Source organism: Erpetoichthys calabaricus, chromosome 10 (genome assembly GCF_900747795.2).
Source record: "Erpetoichthys calabaricus chromosome 10, fErpCal1.3, whole genome shotgun sequence".
Classification (NCBI taxonomy): domain Eukaryota; kingdom Metazoa; phylum Chordata; class Cladistia; order Polypteriformes; family Polypteridae; genus Erpetoichthys; species Erpetoichthys calabaricus.
This window is the reverse complement of record NC_041403.2, coordinates 122721172-122746460: the sequence shown is the minus strand read 5'-3', so window position 1 is coordinate 122746460 and position 25289 is coordinate 122721172. Positions and strand designations below refer to the sequence as shown.

The following is a 25289-nucleotide window of genomic DNA, read 5'->3' as shown; positions in this document are numbered from 1 at the left end:
CTTTGCTACAGGATACACCCTCCACAAGTTAAGGAAGTAAAAATAAAGGTATATATTTCTGTTTTATTTAAACCTTTTAAGTTGGTATGCGGGCGGTATGGTGGCGCAGTGAAAGGTGCCAGTTAGGAGACCCGGGTTTGCTTCCCTGCATGGAGTTTCAATGTTCTCCCCGTGTCTGTCTGGGTTTCCTCCGGGTACTCCGGTTTCCTCCCACAGTCCAAAGACATGCAGGTTAGGTGCATTGGTGATTCTAAATTGTCCCTGGTGTGTGGGTGTGTGTGGGTTTGTGCGCCCTGCGGTGGGCTGGCACGTTGCCTGGGGTTTGTTTCCTGCCTTGTGCCCTGTGTTGGCAGGGATTGGCTCCTGTATTTAGGATATAGCGGGTTGGATAATGGATGGATGGACATTTGTATGCATAGCCCCATTTGCCCGTTTTCGTTTTTTTTCTTTCTTCAGTACTATTTCAGCAAACCCGGAGCTTGTCAGTTCAAATCCTGGTACTGACACCACTGTGTGACCCTGAAGAAGTCACTTCACCTGCCTGTGCTGCAAAAAACAAAAGTAATGTAACAAATTGTACCTCAGATTTGCAAGTTGCTGGAATAAAGGCATAAGTCAAATAGATAAATATGTATTATACACATAGGAACTATTCATTTATTTTCAGTTAAGTCATCTGCAGCAAACCTTTATAAACGAGGGTTTCTCCTTTTTAGATAGTGCAAACTGTTTCTTCTTCATTGAGGTTTTCTCTAGTATGTAGATCGGGGTAATTACATTCACGGCATTCGTAGTCTGAATCACAATCTGATTGTATGGGTGGTTACCTACCAGGTAATGCTTATGGTTGGCCAGCAAGTCAGCTAACATCAGCCACGGTGCCTTCAGTTGTGAGAAGCAGATCATAGAATAGTTGAAAATAGTTTACTGTCAAATAATGCAAAGAGTACGCGACACGTGTTTCGCCCTAATTCTTGGCTCATCAGGCGTAAGGCAAGTGTAATTAAATAGCGGCGCGTCATTGAATAGCGGCACTGCAAGTTTAGTTTCTTTTCAATAAAGTCAGGCGTTAGGCAAGTGTCATTGAATAGCGGCACTGCAAGTTTAGTTTCTTTTCAATAAAGTCAGGCGTTAGGCAAGTGTCACTGCAAGTTTAGTTTGTTTTCAATAAAGTCAGGCGATAGGCAAGTGTCATTGAATAGTGGCGCGTCATTGAAGAGTGGCGCTGCAAGTTTAGTTTCTTTTCAATAAAGTCAGGCGTTAGGCAAGTGTCACTGCAAGTTTAGTTTCTTTTCAATAAAGTCAGGCAATAGGCAAGTGTCATTGAATAGCGGCGCGTCATTGAATAGCGGTGCTGCAAGTTTAGTTTCTTTTCAATAAAGTCAGGTGTTAGGCAAGTGTCATTGAATAGCGGCAGCGCTGCAAGTTTAGTTTCTTTTCAATAAAGTCAGGCACGCTTTGCAGCGGCGAAGTTCTGCTTTTAAATTTTTATTAAGAAGAAAAGAAAACCTTTTTAAACTGAGGGAAAATATACCAATAACAATTTGTTAAGGATCTGTTTTTTTGTGAAGCTGCCTTTACACAGCCTGTCCGCTGTTTTATAAATGAACGCCATATAAGGCCATCCTTTCTCCTTCACAGTCAGTTCACGTGATTATGTGTGAGGTGTGATGACGCGATACGCAACCCCCGTAACCCCGCCTCCCACGGCCAGCGAGCTGCCATCCATTACTGTATATGGACAAAAAAGAGGTTCCAGTTATGACCGTTACGCTTTGAATTTTGAAATGAAACCTGCCTAACTTTTGTAAGTAAGCTGTAAGGAATGAGCCTGCCAAATTTCAGCCTTCCACTTACACGGGAAGTTGGAGAATTAGTGATGAATGAGTGAGTGAGTGAGTGAGTGAGTGAGTGAGTGAGTGAGTGAGTGAGTGAGTGAGTGAGTGAGTGAGTGAGTGAGTGAGTGAGTGAGTGAGTGAGTGAGTGAGTGAGGGCTTTGCCTTTTATTAGTATAGATTTCATGAACAAATTACATCACTTTTCTACATAGTCACCTATTGTGATGCAATATTCCCAGTGTTGTACCAACTTTTTAATGGCCAATTACTCCTCCTTCTGCCTTCAACGCTTCCAACGAAAATATAAAAGTGCGGAAACTTTTTGAACGCCCCTCGTAACTGAATTGAGCACAGGTGGGCTTCAAACAAGTGAACGAACATGTCGGTGGTGATCCAATTTAAGTGTCATAGTGAAGGGTCTGAATACATATTTCAGTGTGATATTTCATTTTTATGTTTTTAATAAATTTGCAAAAATTCAAAGACAACACAGAAGTAAGTTTGGGTCAACTCTGGAAATGTCCTTGAGTGTCCCAGACAAAACCTGGACTTGAACCCTATCAAACAAATTTGGAGGGACATGAAAATAGTTGTCCACTGATGATCTCCATCCAACCTGACAGATCTCGAAAGGATCTGCAGTGAAGAATGGAAGAATATCCCCAAATCCAAGTTTGTGAAGCTTATCACGTCAAACTCACAAAGATTCCAGGCTGTAATCACTGCCAAAGGTGCTTCAGCTAAGTACTGTGGAAAGGGTCTGAACACTTGTGTCAATGGAATATTTCAGTTTTTTTATTTTTAATACATTGACGAAAATATCTAAAATCCTGTTTTTGTTTTATCATTCTGGGTTATTGAATGTTTCTTGATGTGGGGAATAAATTAATTTAATGATTTATAGCAAAAGGCTGCAACATAACAAAATAAGAAAAAAAGTGAAGGGATCTAAATACTTTCTGATTCCACTGTCACTACTGGTCCTGTCTAGGGAGGAACAAAACAGGCACGTTTCAATTCACATTAAGTTTCACGAAACTGACACTAAAATTAGTTTTGTAGGCAATTTTACAACGTGCAAATCATGATGCTCAATAAAGAGTTTTTTGGTGTTTAAAAAGGTTTTTTAGTTTGGAAACAAAGAATACTGCTCCCCCTAGAGTCTCCTTGACACTTCTGTGTTTGCTGCAAACCTTCCTACAGTTAGCTTTGTAAAGCATGTATTCCATATCACACCAGTAAAAACTGTGGCAACCTGCATATATTTGACATGAAGACAGAATAAACTGTGTACATTACTGCGTGTTCCGCAGGAAAATCTTACTGAGCAGGAACATCCTGACTCTGATATCTAGCAACCAAATTATCCTAATGATGTTTTCCACTAGAAACCTTTACTTAAAAACTAAATGACAGACAGATGTAAACTCTTCTAAACAGTAGTTGAAAATACCTTTATTTTCGTGTGCAAAGTACACGTTTCACTGGAAGCACAATGCCATTTATTTTGCACGTTTTCTGTTTGCAATGTGAAAAGCCGAGTTTCATTCTAAATTCAATATCATATGAATTGCTTTGCTCATCACTAGTCCTATCCATCTTTAACACAGCTGTTACTAATCCAAAAATCTCACATAAAAAAGTTTATGATGATGTCATGACATGGATAGCATTATCTTTAGCTCTCTTCTCCTCTTCTTTCTCTTTTTATCCTTAAAAAAGGATAAGATGGTTATCCAGATGGTTTAGACCCTTTTATAATCCATTATGACAATGATCACTGTTCAATAAACTATTGTCAGCAAATATAATGGATTCATAACCAATGCTTTGTCTCCAAGTGATTGCCCATCCCAGGCCTATAAAAGTTATGTCTAGCTAAAAGCTAAACCAACTCAATGAGCTACAAATGTAGTTTTCATTATTCATTATATTTAATGCATTGATTGATATATTTAATTACAATTTGGGAAAAATGACAGGTTTAGCTCTGTATATCAGTTACATATCCTTTTGTGCAAGTATTGAAAACAAGGGTATATGCGTACATTTGGTTCAATGTCATTGCATTGATATGTATAGTAACAGTAATTTGGAGACATGGGAGGAATGAGGTGCCATAGCATTGCAAGGCATATTCATCAAGACAGGGCCAGTTTAGATTTACCAGTTAGACTTAAGGCACACCTTAGTGATGTGTTTGGAGTTCTAGAAAAAAGTCCAGTTAGACACAGGGAGAATATGTAAACTTCATATAGGCAGTGATAACTGTCAAAGAGTTGAACCCAAGTCTCTGAAGCCAGACGACTGCAATGCAAAACATTATGTCACTAAAAATTGTGAATTGATTAAACATGAAACGTGAAATTATACAGATACACTAAAAATTATTAATATAGACATTAGAGAATTCTGAGCTGTACCTACAGTTGTGGCCAAAGGGTCTGAGAATGACACAAGTAAAGGTTTTCACAAAGTTTGACGCTTCAGTGTTTTTAGATCCTTTTTTTTAGGTCTGGGGAGTTTCCTGGCCATGGACCCGAAATTTCAATGTTTTGTTCCCCAAGCCACTTAGTTATCACTTTTGCCTTATGGCACGATGCTCCATCATGCTGGAAAAGGCATCGCTCGTCACCAAAATGTTCTTGGATGATTGGGAGAAGTTGCTCTCAGTGGATGTTTCGGTATCATTCTTTATTCGTGGCTGTGTTCTTTGGCAAAATTGAGTGTGAACCCATTCCCTTTGCTGAGAAGCAACCCCACACATGAATGGCCTCAGGATGCTTTGCTGTTGGCATAACACAGGACTAATGGTAGCACTCTCCTTTTCTTCTCTGGAGAAACTTTTTTCCAGATGCCCCACACAATCCGAAAGTGGATTCATCAGAGAAAATGACTTTACCCCAGCAGTCCTCAGCAGTCAAATCCCTGTACCTTTTACACAATATCAGTCTGTCCCTGATGCTTTTCTTGGAGAGAAGTGGCTGCTTTGCTGCCCTTCTTGGCACCAGGCCATCCTCCAAAAGTCTTTGCCTCACTGTGCGTGCAGATGCGCTCATGCCTGCCTGCTGCCATTCCTGAGCAAGCTCTGCACTGGTGGTGCCCCGATCGCCAGCCATGAATAAAGAATGGTACCAAAACATCCTCCGAGAGCAACTTCTCCCAACCATCTAAGAACAGTTTGGTGATGAACAATGCCTTTTCCAGCATGATGGAGCACCGTGTCATAAAGCAAAAGTGATAACTGAGTGGCTTGAGGAACAAAACATTGAAATGGCTGTGGCCAGGAAACTCCCCAGACCTTAATCCAATTGAGAACTTGTGGTTGATCCTCAAGAGGCGGGTGGACAAACAAAAACCCACAAATTCTGACAAACTCGAAGCATTGATTATACAAGAATGGGTTGCCATCAGTCAGGATTTGGCCCAGAAGTTGATTGACATCATGCAAGGGCGAATTGCAGAGGTCTTGAAAAAGAAAGGCCAACACTGCTGATATTGATTCTTTGCATAAACTTAATGTAAATGTCAATAAAAGCCTTTGAAACTTATGAAATGCTTGTAATTCTACTTCAGTATACCATAGAAACATTTGACAAAAGATCTAAAAACTCTGAAGCAGCAAACTTTGTGAAAACCAACAGTTGTGTCATTCTCAAAACTTTTGGCCACGACTGTACAGATGTCATACAGATGTGAGTGAAAATGAAAATATATTTCTGGGTTATGATGTAGTATGTCAAGAATAAGGCTATAGTGTTGGATTAACATAAGATGAGATAATACAACACTTTATTGATCCCCAAAGGGAAATTTGGGTGTTTTAGTAGCTCATTGCAGAATTAGAACAAATACATATAAATTTAAATAACTAATACACCTAATAACATATATAAAATGATAAGATAAATAAATGCTATAAATACCAAAAATAAAGATGCATTATCTGTGGTGGGTTGGCACCCTGCCCAGGATTGGTTCCTGCCTTGTGCCCTGTGTTGGCTGGGATTGGCTCCAGCAGACCCCTGTGACCCTGTGTTTGGATTCAGCAGGTTGGAAAATGGATGGATGGATGGAAGATGCATTACCAACCCATAGTGATAAATACAGTGCAGTATCACAGTATTATGATATATGCAATAATTGTGATACATAAGATGACCAGTAACCACAGATTAAGTTTCTAGTGATGGATAAAGTGCCAGTGATTACACAGTCTGGCGTCCCATAACATAACATACATAATGCTTTTGCAGGTGCCATATCAAATCAACATACAGATAGGACGGAACATAAAAAAAGCAATATAACCACATTAGCAGAAGTCTAAGGAAGAGTAGGAAGGAGGTGAAATAGTAAGGAATTATGTTGAATAATTTTCAGTCTAAGGAAACAGATATTGAGAGACACAAGTAATAGGAGGGCACAGTGGATTGTGCTGCTGCCTCAGCAATTCTTGATCCAGTATTTCAGTTCCTCTCCAGATCATTGTCCATGTGGAGCTTACTCATTCTTATGTGTCTGGCTAGGTATTACTCTCACACCCCCACAGATCTGTAATTGACGACTCTCAATTGATCCAAATGTGTGTATGCAGGCCCTTCGATAGACTGGCACTCCGTCCAGGGATGTTTTCCACCTTGTTCCCAGTTTTGCCAGGGTGGGCTCCAGCCTCATGCGGTATTGAACTTGATTAAATCAGTTTAACAGTATATGCATCATAAATAAAAAGGTAAAATTATGAAGGGAATGAGTAAGGTTGATTTTAACTTGTCAAAAAACGTTCTTTGGTAATACAGAAGTGGAAGTGGAAATTTAACAGAAATGATGCAATGCATTTGTCTTGCAGTGAATTGTGAATGTACAGTATATGAAACAAATTACCTGCTGTAGCCGCCTTGCAAAAGTGGCACCTTGGGGGCCATTAGCTGTCAACTCAATACCACTGTGGAAACTACAAGTGAATGGGAATTGACAAGCTAGGCCTGCCTGAATGGCTTTATTACAATCTTAGTTGTTATGAAACAGCGTATACAAGGACTGTAGGTTTAAAAGCATTATTTGACAGAACTTAGACCAGATGGAGCTAGGTCATCTTTTTAATTGCAAAAATAACAGAGGCTGCATTGAACAAAAGGAGGATCTCGGGTATAAGGCTAAACTACAGAAGTATACCAGTGATGCTGAGAGCATGTTGTGGGTCAGGAATGGAGGAGAATGTCAGTGAAGATACATACAAGTAAACTGGAACTCTTAAAATAACAGATACTAACCATGCAAGTGGACAGAATTAATTTTCTCTTGAAATATTATGATGGGTCCCAGGAATGTGTTGACTTTTGCTAGAATGAAGGGTCTGATCAATTGACTACAGAAAATCATTCAGTTTTTCTTCTCCTAAGGCTATTTCCACTGGTACATTTTCATGTACAAATTGTAACAAGAACGACCAAGAGACATTGGGAAGGTTTGGGGCAGCCACCCATATAATATTTCCTGACTGCAATATCAGTTCAAAAGCAAAGACATGTTCACACGATTGAGTCCAAAACAGAACTGACTTTCCTCTTAAGATGGTAGCTTTTTAAACCCCTGCAGGGGAAGTGATGTCATCAGGACCGAAACTAGAAGTGGCGTCATTGGCTGCCCCAGAACAGGGCGGGATTTCCCGAGAATGGTCTGCAAGGAATTGAAAGAGAGAATTAGCGCACTTCGCCACCCCCTGGTCCGGCATGGAACTACATTTATTCAGTCCCTTTGGTTGTCCCCTAAACACGCGTGTGTGACAAAATATTATGTAAAAATAGCATTTTTAAATGAAAACAATCTCTGTCCACAATAACATTTTCACATTGTTAACAAAAGTATTTCCGTCCAAATTAAAATGACCTAAAATGAATATGACATAGACGTTTACCTACACTGGACAAGTGTGCATAGCTGGAAAAATCCTAGAAGGAATGATAACGCTACCCGGCACTGCATTCATGGCAAAACTGTACTGACTGGTTATCAGGCATTCAAACTGCAGAAAACACAACTGAGATTCATATAAGTAATCGACAAAATAAGCACCATGGAAAGCAACTCCTTTACGTATGTCCACTATTTTGGAATATGGCTTTCTTTCATGTAGGGTGACCAATCAGGGAATCAGATGTTGTAATGAACAGGATCCAATCAGGGACATGCTATGTCATTATCAGAGCAAAACTAAGTCTGCATATTCCAAAAATTGTGTTTTTGCTTGTCCACATTACAATGCTGAGGTTGCGTTTTCAGAAGTAAATTCTGGAGTGCATTTTGAAGGGAATCAGTACAGTGGATCAAGGCTGTTATTTTAAAATGAGTTCATCAAGAACACAGGGAGGCATTTGGAAACTTGTTAAGGGTAAATTGCACACAAAATTAGGAAGTTTTTCTTTACACAAAGAATCACAGACACTTGGAATAAGCTTGACTTGACTTGATGTTTATTTAGTGAATTGAGTGGATAGGACTGGCGAGCTTTGTTGGGCTGTATGGGCTGTTCTCGTCTAGATTGTTCTAATGTTCTAAACGTTAAAAGCAAGGCCAGGCTGCTCCGTGTAAAAGCAAGTTTAGCCATCTTTTCATTCACTTGTTGCTCCTTTTATAATTCAGGACATCGAAATACATGAACATAAATGTCCAAGAATGTTCTCATTCAACCATTGGCCGATGCAGGCTTGAGCAAACACATTCAGAGATGCTCTAACAGATCAGACAGATACATAATAAGCACACAAGGAGCAGACACAGGCACTCATGCTTAGAAATCTTTACAGCTCAGCACACACATGCATCCCAGCATATTTGCATCTTATTTTCTTGTGTTTTCATCTCAAGGGTAAGTCTACTTTTATGTCTGCCACTTGATGCTTGCATCACTTTACCATAATTAATTCTTAATTATAACTTTTGTTGTGTATGCTACTAAGAGGTGATGGCAGTAAGGAGCCATTAAGATTGCACCTTAGAAATTTAATGAAAGAGTGTGAAAAGCAGAAAGGAGCAAAAAAAAGAAAGCTTGCCAAGGAAAATTTAAATGCGGGTTGCAGTGCGTGATGAGGCTTGTACATACAGTTGGCTGGGTTTTCTAGTGTCTTGCATACTTTGCCATGCTGCATATCGGGCCTGCATTTTCTCATAGCATACATCATATAGTATATATATATATATACATATATATATATATATATATATATATATATATATATATATATATATATATATATATACTGCAAAAAAAGAAAAGAATCAAGAATTGTGTGGTATTAAAACATTGCTGAATGAAGTTCCATTACTCTGTGCTTGATTTACTATTAGGAAGGATGAGGCTGGTCTGAAATTAGACAATTGTGACCCAGAATGAAAAGAGGCCATCTGTTAAAAATCTGCTCACCATGTGTCTGATTTGGGCATTGGAAGACAGGATGTCACATTGCTTTATTTCTCTATTAGTAATTTTAGGGTACTATTCTAATGTAAATTGTCAAGCAGACCACAGTTTGTGAGAGACTATGTCTGTGATGTGGGTGTAACATTAAAGCAACACAGGAGCAGCATTTTCTCCTTTTCTCTTCATTTTGTACACCTGTGAATATAACACCAGGTCACGTCACTTGCAGAAATTCTCTGATGGTTCTACGCTTATGGGGTGTATTGACAAGGGGGATGAGACAGAGGAGAGGAGTCAGTTGCAGAATTTTGAGAATTGTATGCATTGATTTTTAATGCACCAAAGATCCTCTATTACTGGCTGATATTCAGGGGGTGGATGTGTATGTGGAAGTGGTGCTGCTACAAGTACGTAGGGGTCCATGTCAGTGACAGACTCAACTGTTTTTTGAACTATATAAGAAAGGGCAGATCACATTATTTTTTTATGAGACTGTGCTCCTTAATGAGGATAGTGACATTCTTTACATGTTCTGCAACTCTGTGATGGCCAGTGTAATTTTATACACTGCGGTGATTGTCCGGTAAAGAGAGGCCCACTGAATCAACAGAGTAATTAAAAAGGCATGCCCAGTTATGGAAGACACTGTGAAATTGCTGGAAGTAGTTTCAAAGGTAAAAATGAAACCAAAACTGAGTGCCATCATGAACAAAGCTGCTCTCTCCCTGACACACTAACATTAAGGACTTTCAGGCAGCAAATCGTTCAGCAGAAGTGTGTCAAGAAACACTGCTGAAGCTTCTTTATAACAGACTTTACACCTTTACAATGCTCCACTGCCACTGTGACTGCTCTATTTACCTTTAGCCAAGTCGGATGTTTACCTTTCTTCATAGTTTTCTTTTGTTTTATTCTTTCTGGTGTGCATTTACAAGGTGGGTCTGTAATTTGTCATAATATGACAAAATGTATTTATCTAATGATTGAACTTCTGTAAAAAGCGGGTTTTCACCCTGGGGCAAATAAAGTTCTATCTATCTATCTATCTATCTATCTATCTATCTATCTATCTATCTATCTATCTATCTATCTATCTATCTATCTATCTATCTATCTATCTATCTATCTATCTATCTATCTATCTATCTATCTGTACAAATTAGACTGGCTTTGTTGTAAGAACTGTGGCCTTATAGCTCTAGCATCCTAAGTTTAAATCCCTCACTTAGTTGCTGTCTGCATGAAGTCTGCATCCCCAGAGATGAGAAGAGATGTTACGTTGAATGACAATTCTCATTTTCCTCAATGTGAGTGCTGAAGTGTGTCTGAAAGGGTCCTGCACTGGAATCGCTCCTGCCTTGTGCCTGATGCTGCTGAGATGGTTTGTCTTCTCATGACCCTGAATTGGAGTAGGCAAGTCTGAGAATGTTGCTATGCCACTATACAAATTAATAAACATTTTAAATTATTAGGTTCTCAATATTGGCAAAAACGAAAGCACTTTTATGGCATATATGCTAATGTACGGTGGTTTTCTATGTAATAAACTTAATAAGTTATAGCGTAATGAAAATTGCATAATTAGATCTGGACCACCCTATAGAGAAAACTGCAATCACCAATCTTAGCAATTAGCAAAAATTAGGGGAGGAGGAGGCCATTTGCTTGGTTGTAAAATTTGTAAAAGGACTGCAGAGAGGAGATCTGGGAGAATAGTGTGGTATTATAATAAACTTACCCAATCTTTTTGTTTGTTTTCAGGCATCATGGCAGGATCAAACAGATCAGGAGATCTTCGGGATGCTCAGAAGTCAATCCCAATCGGCACCATCCTTGCAATTTCTACAACTTCCTTTGTCTGTATCCTATTGATTAGACTTACAACTCTAGCGGTTTCTTATCCATAAAGCGTATGATTGCATTGTCCAACCATCATTTTAGTGATCACATCCTCCACATCTTATCATTCAGATCTATATGTCTGTAGCCTTACTATAGCTTCCATTGCTATGTACTCTCACAGCAAGTCTGAATTCTACAAATGCAGGGCTGCCCACATCATTCAGTACCTGAGTAACTACATAAGAACGATGACAGATATACAGACAACAGCAGTCTGTTCAGTCCACTTATCCCATCCTTTTAAGTGATATAGTCTTAGCATCCCCTGCATTAACCATTGTGCTGATCATCTTTAAGCACTTCTTCTTTTTCTCTCTCTCCCAATACACCACATATCTTTCTCTCTATTACAACTACAACTACAACTACAATGTCTACTGCCATTTTAGAGCACTGATTATTCTCGGCTGTCATTTCAGGTCCTATTGCTCTACAGTATACATTTATAAGGTCTCTACAGCTTTGTCCTTTCACTATTGCACCCATCATTCTGTTCATTAAATGTTTTACTGTTAAGTTGAAAAAATAAGCAAGTATTTTCAGTGATCACACAAAAACTGAAGTTAACAGAATGGCCTATTAGTGGCTTTTGTACAGTGCCAATAAAATGTATTCATCCTCTTTGGAAGTTTTCACATTTTATTCTTATGCAGCACTGATACATAGTGCATTTAATTTTGCCCTTTTTGACAATGACCAACAGAAAAAGACTCTTAATAGTCAAATTGAAAACATATATCTGGTCTAAATTAATTACAAATATAAAGCTCATAATAATTGGTCACATTAATATTCACCCCCTTTAATATAACACGTCTAAATCATCACTGGTACAGCCAATTGGTGTTAGAAGTCCCATCATTAGTTCAATGGAGATAACCTGTCTGGGGGTTTAATTGCATTTTATTATGAAGGTCCAGCTTGGTTTAAGTCAGTATGGTGGGCTGACCTACACAATGAAGACAAAAGAACACTTGAGCAATTCTGTAAAAAAGTGATTGAAAAGCTCAAGTCAGGGGACAGAGATCAAGAAAATATCCATGTCATTGAATATCCCTTGGAGCCCAGTTGAATTGATCACTAAGGGTGAAAAGTATGGCACAGCTGTAAATCCACTTGCCATCCACTTAACATAAGTGATTATGCAAGAAGCAGTTTATCAATGTAGGACATCAAGAGACCTCTGATGGAGTGACAAAGTATGGTGGCTAACACTGGAGTGACTATGGAGATAATTGTTTCCTGGGTGTATCACTAGTCACAGCTTTATGGAAGAATGACAACTTGGATAGAGTTTGCCAAATGGCATGTAGGAGACTATGGAGTCATTTGTAAGAAGGTTCTACATTCTTCTTCTTTCTGCTGCTTCCATTAGGGGTTGCCATAGTGGATAATTTTTCCATATCTTCCTGTCCTCAGCATCTTGCTCTGTTACACCCAGAACCTGCATGTCCCCTCTCACCACATCCATAAACCTTCTCTTAGGCCTTCCTCTTTACCTCTGCACATGTCCAAACCAACGCAACATCACCTCTCTGACTTTGTCTCCCAACTGTCCAACCTGAGCTGACCTTCATTCCTCCCGTCTCTAGAGCATATCACCACCCATCTAGAGCCTCCTTAACCTGCTCCCTACTGTCGCTACAGATCACAGTGTCATCAGTAAACATCATAGTCCACAGGGATTCCAGTCTAATCTCGTCTGTCAACCTATCCTTCACCAATTAATATAACAAAGGGCTCCGAGCTGTTTCCTGATGTAATCCAACCTCCATGTTGAATACATCCATCACTCCTACCGCAGATCTCACCACTGTCACACTTCCCTCGTACATATTCTGTATCACTCTTACATACTTCTCTTCCACTCCCGACTTCCTCATATAATACTACAATGCCTCTTGAAGGCACCCTGTCATATGCTTTCTGCATGTCCACAATGACGCAATGCAACTCCTTCTGACCTTGTCTATACTTCTCCATCAACATCCTCAGAGCAAACATCACATTTGTGGTGCTCTTTCTTGGCATGAAACCATACTGCTGCTCACTAATCATCACCTCACTTCTTAACCTAGCTTCCACTACTCTTTTCCATAACTTCATGTTGTGGCTCATCAATTTTATCCAACTGTAGTTACTACAGCTCGGCACATCCCCCTTATTCTTAAAAATTGGTACCAGTACACTTCTTCTCCACTCCTCAGGCATCCTCTCACTTTCCAAGATTCCATTAAACAATCTGGCTAAAAACTCCATTGCCATATCTCCTAAACACCTCCATTATTCCACAGGTATGTCATCTGGACCAACAGCCTTTCCATTCTTCATCCTCTTCATAGCTGACCTCACTTCCTCCATGCTAAACCTTATGTCTCTCTCTCTCTCTCTCTCTCTCTCTCTCTCTCTCTTTCTCTCTCTCTCTCATTCTCTTCATTCATCAGCCTCTCAATGTACGTTTTCCACCTGTTTGACACACTCTCCTCGATTTTCAGTATGTTTCCACAATTATCCTTTGTCACCTAAACCTATTGCACATCTTTCCCAGCTCAGTCCCTCTGTCTAGCTAATCGGTACAGGTCCTTTTCTCCCTCCTTTGTGTCCAGCCTCTCATGCAACTCATCATAGGCATTTTCTTTAGCCTCCCCCACCTCTCTCTTCACCTTGTGCCTTATCTCCTTGTACTCTTGTCTACTTTCTGCATCTCTCTGACAATCCCACTTCTTCTTTGCCAAACACTTCCTCTGTATACTCTCCTGTACTTCCCCATTCCACCAACAGGTTTCCTTTTCCTACTCCCTCTGTCCAGATGTCATGCCAAGCACCCTTCTTGCTGTCACCATTACTACTTGTGCTGTAGTTGCCCAGCTATCTGACAACTCTTCACTGCCACCCAGTGCCTGTCTTACCTCCTCTCTGAACTCAACCTTGCAGTCTTCCTTTTTCAGCTTCCACCATTTGATCCTTGGTTTAGCCCTCACTCATCTCCTCTTCTTGATCTCCAACATCATCCTATAGACCACCATCCTATGCTGCCTAACTTCACTTTCCCCTTCCACCACTTTGCAGTCGTCAGTCTCCTTCAGATTGACTCTTCTGCATAGGATGTAATCTACCTGTGTGCATCTTCCTCCATTCTTATACATCACCCTATGTTCCTCCCTCTTCTTCAAATATGTTTTCACCACAGCCATGTCCATCCTTTTTACAAAATCCATTATCATCTGACCTTCTTAATTCCTCTTCTTGACACCATACCTACTCATCACCTCCTCATCTCCTCTGTTCCCTTCACCAACATGTCCGCTCCAGTCACCACTTTCTGTCCCTTTGGTACACTGTCCATCATTTCATCCAACTCACTCCAGAAATCTTCTTTCTCATCCATTGCTCAACCAACTTGCGGGGCATATGCACTAATAACATTAATCTTCACACCTTCAATTTCCAGCTTAATAATTATTACTCTGTCTGACACTCTTTTCACCTTCAAAACACTCATGACATATGGTTCCTTCAGAATAAACCCTACCCCATTTCTCCTCTCATCCACACCATGATAGAACAATTTGAATCCACCTGGCCTTATTCACCGTCCATTTAGTTTCTTGCATGCACAATATATCAACCTTACTTCTCTCCATCATATCTGCTAACTCTCTCCCCTTACCAGTCATACTGCCAACATTCAAAGTTCCTACCCTTGGTTCCAGTCTCTTTACTTTTCTCCTCTCCTCCTGCCTCTGGACACGTCCCTCCCCTCTTCAGTATGGAAATCTGTATTGTTTTCCACATATTGATCTGGCACAATTTTACACTGGATGCCCATCCTGACGTAACCCTCCCTATTTATCCAGGCTTGGAACCAGCACGAAGAAACATACTGGTTTGTGCATCTCCTGTGGCTGGGTTCTATATTTTGATGAGACCAAAATTGAGTGTTTTGGCTGTCAGGTTAAATGCCATGTTTCGCTTAATGCACATTATCAAAAACATACTGTTCTCGCCATGAAGCATGGTGGTGGCAGCATCTTGCCTTGGGGATGCTTCTCTGCAGCATGCCCTGGAATTCTTGTGAGTATAGTAGGTACAATGAATGCAGTAAAGTACTGGAAATCCAGCAGGAAAGCTTGCTGCAGTCTACAAGAAACTTGTGCCTTCTTGGATTTGTTTTTCTACTAGACAATGACCCATAGCATAAAGACAATGCTACCTAGGAATGGCTTAAAAACTACAATGTTAATGTCCTGGAGTGGCCAAGTCAGAGTGCAGATGAGAACTGGGTCTGAACTTGACAAAAGCTATTCAGTCGCGATCAACACACAACTTGTTAGAACTTGAGCAGTTTAGCAAAGAAGAATGGAGAAAATTAAAATGTACAAATGTACAAAGCTGATAGAGAGAGGCCTGTGCACTCATACTCAAGGCTGTAATGACTGCCAGTGGTGCATCTACAAAGTACCGACTAGTGTTTTATATTTGTAATTAATTTTGACCACTTGGAAGAGATCTGTTTTCACTTTGATATTAAAGATTCTTTTTCTGTTGTCCAATGTCAAAAACAAACAAAATCCACTGTGATTCAGTGTTGTATAACAATAAAAATTTCCAAGGGGGTGATTGCTTTGTATAGGCACTATAAGGAAATGCCATAAACTAATTGGGCACATTTTAATGTGCACCTGATTCTTTCAAGTAATTTGTTAATGATTAATACAAATAGAACAAGCTATTTAAACCAGATAGGCAGGCGACATAATAATGTGCTGATAGTACTTAATGGTATCCAGCCAATATCACCCACTTCCCTGAGTACGACATGAATATTCTTTGGCAAAGTACAAGCATGCATAAAATGTAGAATCGGGCCTTGTATAAAATAAAAAGCCTGGCAACATTAGAAGGGAGCTGATTGCAAATCAGTTTATGGGTACAAATGCAAAACAAACTAAAGGTTTATCAGACAGTATAAAGGTGATTATTTTTAATTGTGTATACAGAGAGAATGATAGATCCCCGTCCAGAGTAGCAGTGACCAGGAAAGTAGTCATGCAAAAAGTTCTTTTATAGCTGTATTTGACCATCAGTTTCTTGTTGGTTATTGAAGGGATTCTGGTTCTCTTCAGATAGGCTTGTCACACGTGAATAATCTGAAGTAATAATATACTTGAGAACTTTTATAGCTTAAATATTGAAAATTGTAAGTTTTGGATCTCTCCATTCAGCTTTCAGTCACTCTGGGTTTCACTAGATGACTTTGGCTGATGCACTTACCATAATCACCCTCCTCCTGCCAACGAGAAGAGCTGCAGCCAAGGCACTATGAAATATGTTGATATTTTGTGCACTTTCAGATGGAGTAAACATACTCTATGTACAGTACATGCCAGCAAAGTTATACTTTTTGATACCTCTAGATGTGTAAGCCATTCTGTGAGAAAAGGGGGATCAGCTCTGCATTAGGAAAGTCAACCTAATCAGTGGTAACTCTGTATATCTAAAGTGGTGCCTAGTATGCTTGATTTAGGTTGACTGTAAGAGTTAACCAATGTCACACTGTTTCACCACTCCATGCACCTGAATTCAATTCTTAAGTTTCTGAGTAGAATGTTGTGTGCAATAAGAAGCCAGAGTGGAGCAGCTCATCTCTGAAAGGCATTTATCCAATTCTGCACATTCCTACCACAACTCTCTCTTAAGCACAGTTCATGACAAACAAGCACTACTGGTGTAAGATGTAAACATCAAAAACGTAACATGGAGGTCTTTCAATGTTCACATTGTTTTCTCAGTTCCTCCATTTTCTTTTATTTTCCATGTTAGGTTAAATGATAACCCTAAGGTGACATACAATGTTTGTATGTGCTTGAGTATGTTGGCCTATCCTAGACTGGTTCTCACCTTAAATAGGCTATTGTATGACACTATTATGTAAAATATGGGTTCATAATAAGTATGTAAGGATGAAATTATACAATTTACCTTTATTTTCCTTGACATTCGGTTCAGATATGTCCAGCATTATTTTGTTTGGGGCCTGTATTGAGGGTGTAGTACTGAGAGACAAGTGAGTCATCACAGTTACTGTTCCAATGGTTGATACATTTGCTTTAATCTGTTTCCCCATTTTTTGAAACCCAGTACATTTACACAAGCTCCTCTTATTACCTACATATAAGGGCAAGTTTAACGGGTATGGAGTACCTACAGCTTGTGGTAGGCCACATGTCTAATGGTGCAGACTCCTTGTGTCATGAGTGATAGATCTCTCCCATGTCCCTAGAGAGGCCAACACCATTGTTCATGTTTTATTGTATAGATGTTAACTGTAAAATTGGCTATGTCTTCTACTGTAGTATAAGACATTGTGATGTAACGTGTTTGCAAACATTTAAATTTTATTTTTTTCAACATTAACAATGCCATGGAAATCAATTATTCATCATACACTAATACTTTTATTAAATTCTGAAATGATTTTGGCAACACAGTTTCAGAAAAACTGGTAAATTGGCTTTTGTTCTTCACAAGCTCTGAAAGGTCTGTTGCTTACAGGTTCGGTGAGGCTGTCAATGGTAACCTGGTCATTGGAACTCTGGCTTGGCCTTCACCTTGGGTTATTGTTATTGGGTCCTTCTTCTCCACCTGTGGAGCAGGTCTGCAGAGCTTGACAGGGGCACCCAGGCTCCTGCAGGCTATCTCAAGGGATGGCATTGTCCCCTTCCTCCGAGTAAGTTTTCTCTTTCTGCCCATCTATCACTGTTCATCTATCATCCATCACTGTTAACTTATACTTTTCATTCATGTCCTCATTTCCTGTGTGTTTGCTTACTTATTAACCTAAAAACTCCTGTTTAACTGAATTTCTCCCTTTTGACCAAGAGCAACACTATAGTGATAGAAACTGGGCTTAGGTGTCTGAGGAATCAACATGGGGTCTGCAGTAATCCAGCATGCACAGTGGTTAAGGCAGAAAACCAGGAAAGGAAAATAGAGATCCTATTTGTTATTGTCAGCCCCTCAATGTGCGCTGTTATGTGCGAGTATGCAAGAATGCAAAGATGCCTTTCAAAACAAGAGTAAATGAGCCACCAAGCTGTCCCTGAGCCTCTGCCAGAGCCCTTGATTTATGAGCCTTATAGCACAGCGAGGCTGATGTGACCTGAATAGGGGATCTTCATCTGGACTGCGGCAGATGAGCCAAGCTCTCTCTCTGCATGCCTGCATTACTGGGAAGTGAGCGAGTGATGCAGGACCAGAGGGCAACTTCTCCTTCTCTTGAACAGTAGGCCAGCATTATCTCCAGACATTTTTAAATAATCAAATTGCAGCAAAAATACTACGAAGAAAGCTAGAGTAAAAGCTGTGCACTTAGACGGTACTGAGAAATCATCAAGTGTGACTCTTATAAAGACTTTTTCTCCAAGCTAAAACCTTTCCATGCATAGTGTGTGATAACCAGCTTCACGTTATGCTCTGGTAAACTTCTTTTCTTTCTAAATCACTTTTTCCATTTCCTAACACATTTTTGAATATTTTTTCAAGTCGAATATATCTGACACACAATTTAAGCCATAGCTTTTCCTGGCCCATGTTCAGACATGACTATGTAAAAGAATAAGTATAGAAGAATAAAAGCTATAGAAGAAATATGGTGTTACACCTCTTGGTGAGAAAGTAGTCCTTATTACACACTTAAAGATTCATAGAGCTTCAATCCTCAAACTGAGGTCACAAGGGGACCCTCGGGTATGGAACGGTGTAACAGAGTGAAGGAATTCATTATATTAATAGCTGTGATGGATCTTCATATTTTCTCATAAACATTTAACCTATCAATGTACACTGAAAAAAGTTTTGTTTATGGTAATCAGTTAACTACACATGGTTTGAGATGCCAAGGGCTTCTGAGGTGCTTCAGGTTGGACAGGGGTCCAAGCAATTCAGAAAGTTTAAAAAATAAGTGTCCCTGTGTTTAGCAGGCAGCTCCAGCACTGTAGTCATGTAGAAAAGGCTAAGTCAGTTTCCTGTTAGTGTGAAGAGTTCTGTTCAGCAGTAAAGATGCTGGAGCATCCTGGTAGAAAGTGGAACCTACATTTTGGTACAATAAGGACTCGAGTACATTCTGACAACACAAGGAGGTTAGGCTCCAAAGATTACCCTTTGATGGTAAAAGTCTCCCTGGCTTCATTTAGGGATTTAAGTTATGCAAGGGACAACAAACTGTAGGGTCATCTGAAAACACAAGAAATCATGAATAACTTCAGTTAGTAGAGTTGGAGCAGGTTGAACTCTGCCTTCTATATATTATGATTTTTTTACACAATTGTGCTATTTAACAGGGGTTTTCTTTTTTTACCCATTTCATTTTGATTTAAAAATAATATTTTTTTATTTATGTGACTTTGTTCCACCATTTTGTATTTTGTGCTTTCTGCATTTTGTCTTATTTATTTTTTTGAATTGTCATGTCTCATTTCCATGGTGACAGTATGGTGCAGCAGTCACGTGATCCCCATGTACATCTTATTATGACATCCTCTTCAAGCACCTACAGTATATATTGTATATCAAAGTCAAAACATTGCTAGCAGAGAGACTATCAGCCTTAAATTCAAAACTAGATACAGAGGCATCTTTTTGAAAGCTTTGCACAATTTTGGATACTGTAATCTGTAAGTTGTCTGCTTAAATCATGTCATGCCAATGATATCACTAACTGTAACTTCTTTGGAGTACCACAATAAAATCTCAGTCCAGCATCTTGATAACAGTACCAAAAATGGCAACAACAAAACAAAATAATGTATTAGACAAAAAATGTAGCTATAAAAACACTTATGACTAAACACAATATATATTTAAGTGCACCAAATAAAATGCCCATATGGACTGCACAAAACAACAGCAGTTAGAAATAAAGATGGAATCATGAAATAGAGAATAGAAGTGTAATCACTGTAAACTTGTTTTCTGTCCAGAAAGCAAACGTAATTTGTAGAAACCAAAATTGTCACCGGGAGTGAAGCATGAGAGTCAAAAACCATGAAATGTACATAGAGTGAGCCAAAACATAAGTTGAAGGATGTGGTCAAAAACAGAGAATAATAGAAATCAAAGTAATGTACAGAAAATAATGCTAGAGACTTCTGAGTTATATCCACTTACTTGGACAAACGGGGAGGTGTGCTATACTGACCTTTTATACCATCATGGCAATGATGTCACAAGTTGCACACTCCTGATCGTCTAAAGGCAACCTTCTGGCAAATAAGAAAACAATGGGGCACACAAGAATGGCACCCACACTGAAACAAAAATAATGTTGCAAGGGAATGTTGCTGTTTTTAACTAAATTAAAAGCACTTTTAATTTGAAAGCCAATATAGCCAATTGATTACTTGACCTCATTAAACTAATATTGTAGCCTTTAAAAAATGAAAATCAAAAGTCAAGTCATGACTTCAAATCCAAAAAAATAGAAAAAGATTTTTTCAAGTTAAAAAAAAATAAAGAAATAACATCCTTATAGTTCAATAAGCACATACCAGAAAGTATTTCTTCCAAGATAACTTTTTTCATCATTTTAGGACTTCTGTGCTAAGCAGAGAAGCAAGGTGTCAAAAAACACAAGAAGCTGCCATTATACTGAGGCACCACATGCAGCGTCACATGGGGGGAGTTTGATCAGGTCTGACTCCTCCCCTTGGATTGTTGGTTCTGTAGCAGGGAGCACTTGAAGAATGCAGAAGATGATTAGAGTCACAAACGTTTTAGAGAAACTCCTGACTGCAGAATTCCTCGGAGAGGTGTAAATAACCACAAATTGGTTTAGGATAGCAGGCGAGAAAGATGTTCAGTGCTACTCTGGTGATGAGCATGGGATCCAAAGTACACATTTATCTCTGGGATTAACGCAGTGACAATCTGTTTTGTTTTGTTCTAAGTTCAAGTTCAAATATTTGGTTGCATGTGTAGAGTAAAGAGTGAAATTCTTTCTTGCATGTCTGAGAAGTATGCAAAACATCATTCTATGGTGCCATTTTCAAGACAGTGTGGTCAAGGGAAATACTGCAGGTCCACAAAACGAAATGTTGGGCCTCCAACACAGTTGTTGACATTTAATAAATAAAAACAATAAACAAAAACATTTGCTCGATATTATTAGAGATGAACAGAAGAAGGTTTTCTCAATATTGAGAATTCTCTCCTGGCTTGTTATGCCTGTTTAGTCACTTAGGAGCTCTTTTATCAAGTGATGCCTCCTTCCGGTGACCGTGGGATATATTGCTTGGGAACCATAAGGGGTGGAGTTAAATACCCTCACTGTGCATCTTCTCAGCACTATGGAGGGAACAGAAGAGGATATGGTTTGCACCAGTGCCACCTCTTGATCAGGGCTGGTAGTACATACCTTCGATGAGCCTGGAGGGTGATCCACTGTTGCAAATGTGTGTCTACAGATTATTTTTCAAATAGGAACTTTACCTTGAAAGTTCCAGATTCTTCCTAATTCAAAGAGCACTTCTTGCCTGAAGAAGGGGCCTGAGTTGCCTCGAAAGCTTACATATTGTAATCGTTTTAGTTAGCCAATAAAAGGTGTCATTTTGCTTGTCTTTTCACTACATTCATAATGGCTAACACGGAACAACACCCTAGTACTAAAGAGCACTTCTGAAATAAATACACTTAAAATATGAAATCATGTTAAAAGGATTAGCGGTTCATTTAGGTTATGCTAGATAGCTACATTCACCAATTTCAGTCGTTTTCTTTCTTTTGAAGTCACATTCTGAATTTTGACACTTGCTCCATTTCATAATAAGAACTGGAAATGTGAAAAGGGCTAGTGTTCCAAATGGGAAAAAAGATCCCATGTTCTTAAATTTGACTGGCATTTGTGGGTGCACTAACCAAACAACTACCAAACAAAATTCAATACTTGTCAGAGTTGGTGTAGCAAAAGATCGCATCACCCAGTCAGGAGACAATGGGAGAATGGCCTGGAGGACCTTATATAGTGGTGGACAGGTAGAGGGGTTTGTAGGAGTATGCCTGCTGTTCTACTTCTGGGCTGAGTAGTGAACAGACTGATATGTTATGCTTCAGGCAGCCATAACCACACTTCCTTGTGTCTCTTTTAATCCTCATAAGCTCAGGTGACATGATGTTTCCATCTCCTGGAATTTGTAATATAAAACACCATTTATTGCCATTTATTGTACTGTGCAGTATACTGCTGTAGGTGCCAGGTAAACAGGGTTGTGGAGTGTGAAAAGGAATACTTTTTATGTAGAGTTTGATCCTTCTCATATTCTACACTGTGTGATTCCTAGTCCATCTATAAATGTAATCTGATTCCCTTTAGACCTCCGATAAGCTGTTGCAGTCTTATCTCACAATGCCACCTTGTTTGTTTTCGTTTCAGGTATTTGGCCATGGTAAAGCAAATGGCGAGCCAACCTGGGCTTTGCTCCTGACTGCCTCTATTTGTGAAATTGGGATCCTCATTGCCTCTCTGGATGCTGTGGCGCCTATTCTTTCCATGTAAGTACACAGGCTTCACAAATCCTCAATTGTAAATTATAGGATGCTATATAGGCAGGGGTGCACAAACTACATTTGCCTCATGGTAAAATAATGGTGGGCGGGGAGTCATTCTATTTTTTTCCTGTTGTCTTTTTGTCCCCTGTTTCCCCTTCATTGTTCCACTGAGACAACAGCCACATTCATTCCGACCTGAAATATCACTCAATATGAAATATTATGTGGTTATGTACTAATTAAAAAGGGCTGGACTTGGGTGCCTTTGATTGTGCACCCTTCTTCTAGAATGAGCTAAATAGAGGATGCAGATTATGCATCTTTTGTGGTATAAATTTCTATTTTTAGTATTATTTTGTTCCTCAAAAGAAAGAAAATGCAGAAATCTGTTTTCCTCCTTTAAGATGTGTATCTCTGACATGGAACTTCCTGCATTAATTGCTTGTCTTGTTTTGTCTCCAGGTTCTTTCTGATGTGTTATATGTTTGTAAACCTTGCCTGTGCCTTACAGACACTTCTTCGGACCCCTAACTGGAGACCCCGATTCAAATACTACCACTGGTAAGGCATTTCCTTCAGAGATGAATTGGTGGTACACTGTTACTATGGTGTAGTACTATTTACTAACTTTGAAGTACTCAGAGTCAGTATGAGTTATTATATTATTACAGATACACAGACAGATAGATAATTCACTTCCATTGCTTAGACATGTCTTAGCTGCATACAAAGGTGCTTAGTCGTTTCTTGAACCATAACTTCAGAAAAAGAAGACGGTTTCTCACCATATTGGCTGTCCTGCAGCACCCCCTACAGGTACATTCAAACAATGACACATACACTAAAAATAAGCCTATACCCTTCAAAAACAGAACAGAGCAGTTTGTAGGATGTAGAGTTTTAGAGGCTAAAATAGTTCCTCACATCCTCAACAAGACTCAACTATGTTCATTACTTTTTTCTTATTCTTATTTTGCGTGAAATGATTCCAGAAATAATCCATTCCTTGTTTGTAAGTGTTTAGGTGTAGATAAAATTTTTATGCAGATCAAATGTATCCTGGCTATAACAAGGTTCATTTGGTCTAATATCAATTAGTTGATGTGGTAAATTATTTAAAACTGGAAGTGCACATTTAGTTAACTCAATTAAGTTTTCTACAAATGCATATATAATTCACTTCAGGAACTGTGGGAGACTGGAGCCTACTAGACACAAGATGGCAAACAACACGGACTATACCCATCCTCACTCACACTTGGGGCCGACATAGAGTCACCAGTTATTACAAACCTGCACATTTTTAGAGATTTAGTAGGAAACATAGAGTATCCAGAGGAAAACCCACACAGATAAAACACAGGGGTTGTATACAGGGCCCATGAGGCAGAAACGCTAATCACTACACCACCATGGTGTCTATAATTTCTTATAGGATGACAAAAATGAGAGCAAGTGGTAAACAGAAGTCTACTACAACAAAAAAGAGTGTTGTCTGGAGATTATCAACCATTCTTTCATCCATTTCTTGACCTGATAATTCTAATTTTAGGTAGCGGACGACCAGAGCCTTTCCTGTCTGCAGTGAGCACAAGGCAGGAACCAAACTTCAGTGGTGTGCCAGTCTATCACAAAGACAGCTGTTCACTCACTAATACTGAACTGAAGTATAGCTTCATTCATTTTATATCTTTAACAGATCATTATTGCCTGTGTACAGGCTACAGTAAAATTCTAACCAACAAACAAAATGTAAACATTCTCCAGTTCCATGTTTAGCATGGAGAACAACATTACCTCATAACATCTGTCTTACAGTATATACCATATTAATTTCTCAGATTCTGGAAAATGATTATAAAAATCAGTTATTAAACTCTTAAGTACTTTTTTGTACATACTACTGTAAATGTGTTGGGTATGGAAGTGGAAATTCAAAGCAAGACTGACAACAAGGGTTTACAGAAGGAATACCTGCACTGTACCTGAATCGAGATACACAATGAATTTTGATTTTGTGTTAAGATCATATTTAGACATTTTGGAGTAATTCTGTGAAAGATTGTAATGTGTTTCAGAAATAATCGCTGATGAACCAGTAAGGAAAGCAAAAAAGTCAGGGATTCAGAAAAAACAGGATCAGTGGCAAATATTAATATCTGCTTTCTTGTCTTTTTTCCTTCAGGACTCTTTCATTTCTGGGTATGAGCTTATGTCTGTCACTTATGTTTATCTGTTCCTGGTACTATGCCATTGTTGCCATGGTTATTGCTGGTTGCATCTACAAATACATCGAATATCGTGGGTAAGTGAAGAATGAACCAGTGAAGAAATCGTTTCTATAGCACTTTCAACTAAGAACTGGTTTAGGGTGCAGGTAAATCATCTAATCAGACATGATCTGTCCATATATCCGATTCCTGACCTTTCTTTCCTGAAAAGGTGTCAGGAAAAGCTCTGGAAAAGATTCATGCACCTATCATATGACAATGAAATTCATTGAAATTGAGCAAATTTAGAGTCATTAAGACATTCATTGAGTCATGGGAGGAAACCAGCATACCTATTAATTAGGAGAACATATT

At 39.1% G+C, this 25289-nt stretch overlaps 1 protein-coding gene across 2 annotated transcripts in view; it reads left to right on the top strand.

Annotated features, from left to right (window-relative positions):
- The window catches only part of slc12a5a (solute carrier family 12 member 5a), a 924478-nt gene that overhangs the window by 851337 nt on the left and 47852 nt on the right, over nt 1-25289 (top strand). For both annotated transcript variants that reach the window (XM_051932831.1, XM_028811864.2), the window contains exons 10-15: nt 11020-11118; nt 17170-17227; nt 17716-17890; nt 22589-22707; nt 23167-23265; nt 24890-25009. In XM_051932831.1, coding sequence (XP_051788791.1) covers nt 11020-11118; nt 17170-17227; nt 17716-17890; nt 22589-22707; nt 23167-23265; nt 24890-25009 — 670 coding nt within the window. The remainder of the gene's footprint in view (nt 1-11019; nt 11119-17169; nt 17228-17715; nt 17891-22588; nt 22708-23166; nt 23266-24889; nt 25010-25289) is intronic.